The 9,295-nt window shown below is 42.2% G+C and overlaps 1 protein-coding gene and 1 long non-coding RNA gene across 3 annotated transcripts in view; one reads left to right on the plus strand and one right to left on the minus strand.

Annotated features, from left to right (window-relative positions):
• The window catches only part of RHBDL2 (rhomboid like 2), a 62,940-nt gene that overhangs the window by 50,472 nt on the left and 3,173 nt on the right, over positions 1–9,295 (plus strand). For both annotated transcript variants that reach the window (XM_008968458.5, XM_008968457.5), the window contains exons 5-6: positions 2,181–2,281; positions 5,035–5,095. In XM_008968458.5, coding sequence (XP_008966706.2) covers positions 2,181–2,281; positions 5,035–5,095 — 162 coding nt within the window. The remainder of the gene's footprint in view (positions 1–2,180; positions 2,282–5,034; positions 5,096–9,295) is intronic.
• LOC129393443 (uncharacterized) overlaps positions 1–9,295 on the minus strand; it is a 59,061-nt gene that overhangs the window by 20,914 nt on the left and 28,852 nt on the right. The window lies entirely within an intron of this gene.

Below are 9,295 nucleotides of genomic sequence, written 5' to 3' on the forward strand. Positions count from 1 at the left end.
TGCAACCTCTGCCTCCCAGGTTCAAGTGATCCTTGTGCCTCAGACGCCCCAGTAGTTGGAATTATAGGCATGTGCCACCACAGCCAGCTAATTTTACTTTTTTTCAATTTTTTTGAGACAGAGTCTCACTCTTGTTGCCCAGGCTGGAGTGCAGTGGCGCCATCTCAGCTCACTGCAACCTCCACCTCCAGGGTTCAAGCTATTCTCCTGCCTCAGCCTCCCAAATAGCTGGGATTACAGGTGTCTGCCACCATGCCCGGCTAATTTTTGTATTTTTAGTGGAGATGGGGTTTCACCATATTGCCCAGGCTGGTCTGGAACTCCTGAGCTCAGCTGATCCACCTGCCATGGCCTCCCAAAGTGCTGGGATTACAGGCGTGAGCCACCGTGCCCGGCCTACTGGACTACTTCTCACTGATCTTCAGTCACGCATATACCTGTTTCTATGCCATTGCTTTTCCAGTTCTCTAAGTCCTGAATACCTTCTTCTCTTTTGTTTTTCTTATCCAATCCTTTTGTGTGTGGGGGTGAGGGGAGAGGTCTTCCTCTGTCACCCAGACTGGAGCGCAGTGGCACGACGATAGCTCACTGCAGCCTCAAACTCCTGGGCTCAAGTGATCCTATTGGCTCAGCCTCTTGAGTAGCAAGGACCACAGGCGGGTACCACCATGCTTGGCTAATATTTTTCTTATATTTTTGGAGACGGATATCACTCTGTGGCCCGGGTTGGTCTCAGACTCCTGACTTTCTGGCCTCAAGCAATCTCCTGCCTGGGACTCCCAAAGCACTGAGATTATAGGAGTGAACCACCATGTCTGGCCAATCTTAAAGATTCTTCAAAGTTTAGGCCGGGCGCAATGGCTCACGCCTGTAATCCCAGCACTTTGGGAGGCCGAGGTGGGCAGATCACGAGGTCAGGAGATCGAGACCATCCTGGCTAACATGGTGAAACCCCGTCTCTACTAAAAACACAAAAAATTAGCCAGGCGTGGTGGTGCGCGCCTGTAGTCCCAGCTGCTCGGGAGGCTGAGGCAGGAGAATAGCATGAACCTGGGAGGCAGAGCTTGCAGTGAGCTGAGATCACGCCACTGCACTCCAGTCTGGGCGACAGAGCGGGACTCCATCTCAAAAAAAAAAAAAAAAAAAGATTCTTCAAAGTTTAATCAAAATGCTATCTCCTCCTCCTCAGAGTAGCAAGGACTCCACCCTTCTGCTGAGAAAATCACTCCTTCCTAAGTGCTTCTATGATAAATTTATTTTTGTCATAGTAGTTGTTATATTCTGCACTTTATAATAGTTGTTTGCTCATCTTTTTGTAAAATTACTGAGGACAGACACTTTTTCTTGCACAAAATAGGTACTGTATTGTTTTGTATCATACACTAAGGAAATGAAAGAAGACCTTGAAAGGAATAGACCAAGTAATAGAACTAAGCAGTATAGAGAGAATATTTTTGTCTTTGCATAAGGTGGTTTGCAAAGCCTTGTTTTGGTCCAGTAAATCTAGGATTAGGTTAGCAATTAGGATTCATCTTGCTTGGGGAATCTGATTGGATCGTATGTTGAGAAGGATTCTGAGGGCACATTATGGCTCATTGAGAAAGATAGCTATTAGATAATAAAATGTTGGATTGTCTCAGGTATTTTGACTGAACATAGGATATTTTGCAATAATATTAGGTTGATGCAAAAATAATTGCAGTTTTTGCCCTTAAAAGTAATGGCAAAACCGCAATTACTTTTGCACCAACCTAATAGCTAACAAATATATAATACACATCAAGCAGTATTCTAAGTACAAAACATACATCAACTCATTACTTACCCTGACAATCCATTAAGGTAAGTTCTATTAATAGCCCCATTTTGCAGGTAGGGAAACTGAGACATAGAGAAGTGAACTAACTTCCTCAAGTCACACTGCTGGTAATTCTGGCTCCAGACGATTCTGCCATTGTCACTGCTATGTTGCTGTTCTAATGAACATTCCATGTTTTCAGAAACACTGTGGTAGTTAGCATATACAGCTATGCTTCTATGGTATGGAAGGGGCAAAATAGATTTTTTGCTTGCTAATGTGATAATAGACCAGACTTCCCAAATGTCTACCTTAGATTAGAAAGATTTATCTTTCCTGATCCATATAGTCATGTCTGATCCTTTGTGTTTTATTTCTTTAGGGTCCCTTGCCAGCTCCATCTTTGACCCACTCAGATATCTTGTGGGAGCTTCAGGAGGAGTCTATGCTCTGATGGGAGGCTATTTTATGAATGTTCTGGTGGTAAGAACCATGGGGATGGAGTCCACGAGTCTCTTAAAAAAACAGAAAACAGTAACTCTTCTTTGTTTCAACGAACCTTCATTTATCAATATTTACTGAGAACTCAATTTTCTGAGAATTGTATGGCAATGCCATTTTGTTTCCTTTCTTTTCTTTCTTTTTTTTTGAGACAGAGTCTTGCACCATTGCCCAGGCTGGAATGCAGTGGTGTGATACTGGCTCACTGCACTTCTGCCTCCTGGGCTCAAGCAATCCTCCCACCTCAGCCTCCTAAATAGCTGGGACTACAGGTGTGGGCCACCATGCCTGACTAATGTTTTTATTGTTTGTAGAGCCAGGGTTTCGCCATGTTGCCCAGGCTGGTCTCGAACTCCTAGGCTCAAGCGATCTGCCCACGTTGGCCTCCCAAAGTGCTGGGATTACAGGTGTGAGCTGCTGCACCTAGCTTCCTTTCATATGTTATCATTTTTTTTCTCATTTCAAAAGTAATGAGTACAACATAAAATTTTAAATAAAAAAGTAGAAAGTTAAGGTCCTCAATATAGTATCTGTTAACAGTTGGGTGGGTGGTGAAAGACGTTGTTGACAGTTTTATATATTTTTTTCAGCCCTTTTTATTTATTTATTTTTTTAAAGGAAACCAAGTTTATTAAGAAAGTAAAGGAATAAAAGAACGGCTACTTCATAGGCAGAGCAGCCCAGACCTTTTTCTACATGTATTCAAAATCCTACCAATGTTAATCTTACAACAATGACACCACCGTTATATTGTTCTGCATTTTATCATAGAGCATCCTGACCATCTACCCATGTCAGTGCTTAGAAATCCTCCCAGCTTAGAGCTGCTCCCTAGCATCCTCTATATAGATGCACCATGATTTATTTAATGAATCTCTCATTGAAAAAAATTTGGGGTGATTCCTGCTTTTCATGTTTACAAGTAATGCTATAAGAGATGCCCTCGGCCGGGTGCGGTGGCTCACGCCTGTAATCCCAACACTGTGGGAGGCCAAGGTGAGTGGATCATGAGGTCAAGAGATCGAGACCATCCAGGCCAACATGGTGAAACCCCGTCTCTACTAAAAATACAAAAATTAGCTGGGTATGGTGGTGTGTGCCTGTAGTCCCAGCTACTCGAGAGACTGAGGCAAAAGAATGGCTTGAACCTGGAAGGCGGAGGTTGCAGGGAGCTGAGATCATGCCACTGCACTCCAGCCTGGCAACAAAGCAAGACTCTGTCTCAAAAAAAAAAAAAGAAAAAAAGAAAAAAAAGAAAAGAAATGCTCTTTTACATTTATCTTTTTGCATTTGTGTAAATTTTTTTTTGTAGGATAAATTTCTAGGCCAGGCATGGTGGCTCATGCCTGTAATCCCAGCACTTTGGGAGGCTGAGGTGGGCAGATCACAAGGTCAAGAGATCGGGACCATCCTGGCCAACGTGGTGAAACCCCGTCTCTACTAAAAATACAAAAATTAGCTGGGTGTGGTGGCACGCCCCTGTAGTCCCAGCTACTCTGGAGGCTGAGGCAGGAGAATCGCTTGAACCCGGGAGGTGGAGGTTGCAGTGAGCCAAAATTGTGCCACTGCACTCCAGCCTGGTGACAGAGTGAGACTCCATCTCAAACAACAACAACAACAACAACAACAACAACAACAACAACAAAATTCTAGGTAGAAAAGTGTAAAGCAATTATAAAACTGTTCCAAATATAGAAATCACTAAGAAAAGTGGTTTTTTCAACTTTGGATTGCAACCCATTAGTGGTTGTAGACTCACTTTAAGGAACTGTGGCCAAAAGTTAAACCCAAGAAAAAAAAAGTCAGTGTTATTGTTTGATTTATGTGTGTACTGGGTTGTTATGTAAATTATTTCTTACTGTAGGTCATGGTCACAAGAGTTTGAAAATAATTGATTTAGAGTAAACATGCCTATTTCAGCATCTTTACTCCTTGGGAAGAGAGTTACTAATTTGAAAGGGAAGGGACAAGTAATTCAATAAATTATATTAGAAATGTCTCACTCAGCAGTTCGCCACTGACGCATAAGGGACCCAAAGCTAAAATCCAACAATGAGCCAGGTGTGCTGGAATGCACCTGTAGTCCCAGCTACTCAGGAGTCTGAGACAGGAGGAAGGCTTGAGTCCAGGAGTTCGAGGCTGCAGTGAGCTATAGATTGCACCACTGCACTCCAACTTGGGTGACAGAGTGAGACCCTCCCTGTCTTCTACCTCCCCTCACAGAACCCCCCAAAGAGCGCCCCCAAAAGACCCTGCAATAATTTTTGACGAATATTTTCAATGTTTTTGAAATTACCTCAAAAATTAAGGTAATACTCAAATCTCAGTTAAGTCTTTGCTAAATACTACTGGGAAAGAGGATGAAGAAACATCAAATGAATATTAACCAAAAATCTTATGAATATTTCATCAATCTTAGTTTAACAGCATTTATTTATCTATTTATTTATTGACATGTTAAGTGCTGATTTTATATTACTTTTATTGAGATTATTTCTGGCTAGCAAAGTTGTGTCATTTATATTATTAAATTAAATGTCTTGTCATTTTATTCTCCAAAGTGCATTGTACTTCCCAAATACATTTAAAAACTCGGCTGTGACACTCATGCTTTGTTTTGCAAATATTTGATACTGGAAGATTATTTCAAATGAAGAGCAGATGAAGAGCGAGTAGAGTTGAGGTTTCATTTGTCCATAGATAGCTTATATAATTATTATTTATCTCTTTTTAAGAATTTTCAAGAAATGATTCCTGCCTTTGGAATTTTCAGACTGCTGATCATCATCCTGATAAGTAAGTGTGTTTTGTGAATACTTCATACTGTCCAAGTGAAAATAAAATATAGAGACAAATCTCTAAACATTTTATTTGGGAATCACAGGATTGCAATTTGGGGCATACACACAGACCTGGGAGGTCTATGGTATGTCTGAAGTACAAAAGAAAAGGCTGGGGGTTTTATTAGAAAGATAAATTTTACATATTATTTTGAAAGAAAGCTCATTGGCACTAGAGCAGCCTTTGGGAGCTGGTTGGTGAGTGATGGTAGTGGGGAGAACTAGTCTTAGACTTGTGTTGTTTAGACCTGATTCTTAGACTCAATTTGTTTTAGCAGCTATTAGGTAAAACTAGTCTTATGGTTAGAACAGGTAGTTTCGGCAGCTGGGCTTGTGGAGAATTCAATTGTTGGAGCAGTGCTATGTGCTCTGAGTGCTTTTGTCCCCTGGCCCCTCAACTCTGATTTAGCTGGGTTTGACAACAATGACCTATTTCACATAATCATCTCACATAATATTTTCACAATGTTATTGGTTTAGGCTTCAGAAGGCCTTTCCACATTTCCCAGACACTAACATGGAGAATAACTGCAAGCCTACAGTTAGAAAAAAATTGTCCACTTCACAGCACTAAGCAGAAAGAAGTAAACAAAGGAGTTTTACAGGCTCTCGTGGGTGGTTCTTAGACATGCCTACGTGATGTATTTTTGCTTTTAGTATCTTTATGGAGTAGGGGAAGCCAAGAGAATAGAGCCCTAGGCACCCCCTCTACTTGAACCACAATAGCTTCACTTATATTTTATATACTGGACTTTTTCATATATTGGAAGCTGTATGTGATTTTGTCTGCCGAGGGAAAACTTGGAAACCACTGATATAATCTCTTTTCTTCCTCAATTTCTAAATTTTCAGATTAAAAAAAAACTGATCCAGTAAGTATTGAGTGATAGCTGATAGTTGAGGATTAATGATAGAGAGTTGGGGGAGCGGGGGGCGGGTGGCAGCCGGCAACCGTTCAAGAAGCCCAGACCAAGAGGGTGACTAATGTGGCTTTTGAAATCTCCAAGCATTCTAGAATCACATGCTAAAGGAGGTTAGGAAGAATGCTGTCTGGAGAGGGGATGGAAGTGCAGCTGAGTCTGAGAGTAAAGGTAGATTCCAGATGACAGCAGGCCATAGAGCATGGAAGAAAACACGAGCAAAGGTGGGGGTGGTAACTGGTGTTGACAGACCTGCTCCAGTTGAAGTTCTCTCCACCTGGAGGGCTGTGGAAGAATGACAGACCCTGGGGTCAGACCTGAAAGCCAAGGCAGAGGTTATACCTGATAAAGCCTAAGATGTTTTTGGCTGTCCACATAGTAAGAAAACAGGATTTTGCAATTTCTATGAAGGGTTCGATTATCCCCATTACAGGAACAGAGGCAACTATGTCTGTGGGAAGGGACTCTTTAGTTTATTGACCATTTAAATATAAGAATGCTAATATTTCACTCAGATAAAATAATTCACTTGTTTATAGTTTATACTATTCTTAACTTTTTTCTTCATAACAAATTCAAAACCTAAGAGAAGGGAGAGTGAGTATCTGGGAGACAGCAGAGCCGCTGCAGGAGCTGAGCTGCCTCCTCAGTTGTTCAGGGTCACACCCAGAATCAGAGGACACATTGTTTGGGCACAGAAAGGTTGTCACCCGAGATACGGGGTCTTCAGTCAGTCTGCTTCATTTCTAAAAGTTCTTTGGCCTGGTTTACCTACTATTGAAAATGGGAAGAGTTACAACACATACCAGATTAATAAAATATAAGTGCATCTGTATTTGAAATGTGTTTCTTTGAAAATGTATATAATTTTGTAATATGTAATATGTAATGTATATAAAGTTGTAAATATTCTTCTTTTTTTTTTTTTTTTGAGACGGAGTCTCGCTCTGTTGCCCAGGCTGGAGTGTAGTGGTGTGATCTTGGCTTACTGCAACCTCCGCCTCCTGGGTTCAAGCAATTCTCCTGTCTCAGCCTCTCCTGTCTACAGGTGCATGCCACCATGCCTGGCTAATTATTGTATTTTTAGTAGAGATGGGGTTTTACCATATTGGTCAGGCTGGTCTCGAACTCCTGACCTCAGGTGATCCACTCACCTCAGCCTCCCAAAGTGATGGGATTACAGCCGTGAGCCACTGAGCCCAGCCAAGTTGTAAATATTCTTCTTAATTGTAAATGGCAATTGCCCTAAAAAACATTCCTTCATCAAGCATTATGTTTGAGACCATCCTGTGAAACATAGGGAGACTCTGTCTCTACAAAAAAATTGGTCAGGTGTTGCGGTGTGGGCCTGTGGTTCCAGCTACTCAGGAGGCTGAGGTGGGAGAATTTGCTTGAGCCTGGGAGGTCAAGGCTGCAGTGAGCCGTGAACATGCCACTGTAGTCTAGTCTGGGCAGCAGAGCGAGGTTGTCTCAAAAAAAAAAATCCATATGAAGGCAACTCTTTTAAAGTAAATGTTAAATTTTTAAAGAGGACAATGGTTTGGCTTCTTGGAATAAGGGCTTATTTTCAGGTGGGAAGACATGTCTCAGTTTAGAGGCTGCAGCAACCCAGAAGAAAAGTCCCCTAGGAAGCAGAAAGAGGAAAGAGCCAGACTCAGATATAGGAAGGGGCAAGATGAGAGAAACTGGTTGGAGAAATTGACATACTAATGGTTACAAAGACTTTCTGAGAGGAGGTCTCCTATTGTGGAAGACTAAGCCAAAGTAACTGTTTCCAGTTATGTGGCAGTGTTTTTTAAAAACACTTTCCTAGACCCATGGGCATGTTATTTATGTGGACCAGGAAATGCAAATGATGATTGAAAATATGGGCCAGGCACGGTAGCTCACGCCTGTAATCGCAGCACTTTAGGAAGCCGAGGCGGGTGGATCACGAGGTCAGGAGATCTCATGGTGAAACCCCGTCTCTACTAAAAATACAAAAATTAACCAGGCGTGGTGGCATGGGCCTGTAGTTCCAGCTGCTCAGGAGGCTGAGGCAGGAGAATGGCGTGAACCCAGGAGGTGGAGGTTGCAGTGAGCTGAGATTGCACCACTGCACTCCAGCCTAGGCGACAGAGTGAGACTGCGTCTTGAAAAAAAAAAAAAAAAAAAAGGAAAAAGAAAAAAAAAAGAAAATATTATATAGCCTCATGAATCTAGCACTTTGTGTAATAGTCATTTACAATTAAATGAATATTGAATATTTCCTCGACCTCAATTTCTGTCCAGTGACTTCAACATCAATCAATACAGTATTGAAAGGGAATCTAGTCAGAACACATGTCCTGCTGCTATTTTCCCAAAGGCAAGGACTAGGTCTTTTCATCTCCTAGGACACAGTGGCTCACTAAGTAGAGCATAGGGAATTAGGGGATGGGTGTGGAATGTGATAGCTGCAAGAGATGTTTCCAAGCACTACACATATAGGGCAGAGTTATTCTAGGCCAAGAAGTCGGAAGCTCCTTTTGCAGCGCAGATCCGACTTACTTGAAGACTGCCTAACTTCTGGCTCTCACAGTTTTATTGGAGAATATGGAATGATTTCCTTTCATGGCCTGACACCTTCAGAACTCCCGATGGTAATTACAGGCAATTAGTGTGGTGGCTGAGAGTGGAGTCTTGGTGTCTTGGTTTCTTTATGTATAAAATGCCACCATCCTTCTTCACTTCGATTGCTACAATAGTATTTTTCCAGCTGGTCTTCCAGTTCCTATTCTTGCTCCCTTATAGTCTACTTCCTATATGGCAGCTAGAATAATCTTTGTAAAACCACCAGTGTGGTTGCTCAAGCCTGTAATCCCAGCACTTCGGGAGGTCGAGGTGGGTGGATCACCTGAGGTCAGGAGTTCGAGAGTTGGAGACCAGCCTTGTCAACACGGTGAAACGCTGTCTCTACTAAAAATACAAAAATTAACCGGGCATGGTGGCACATGTCTGTAATCCCAGCTAATCAGGAGTCTGAGGCACGAGAATTGCTTGAACCTGGGAGGCGGAGGTTGCAGTGAGCCGAGATTGCACTACTGCATTCCAGCCTGGGCGACAGAGTTGAGACTCTGTCATAAACAAACAAAATCTATCATGTCACTCCTGTGCTCAAGAGCTTTCAAAGACTTCCTATCACTCAGTAAAGGTTGAAGTCCTTACAATGGCCCATATAGACCCTACATAATCTGTCCCCTGCTACCTGTCTGACC

The sequence above is a fragment of the Pan paniscus genome, chromosome 1 (assembly GCF_029289425.2).
Source record: "Pan paniscus chromosome 1, NHGRI_mPanPan1-v2.0_pri, whole genome shotgun sequence".
Taxonomy (NCBI): domain Eukaryota; kingdom Metazoa; phylum Chordata; class Mammalia; order Primates; family Hominidae; genus Pan; species Pan paniscus.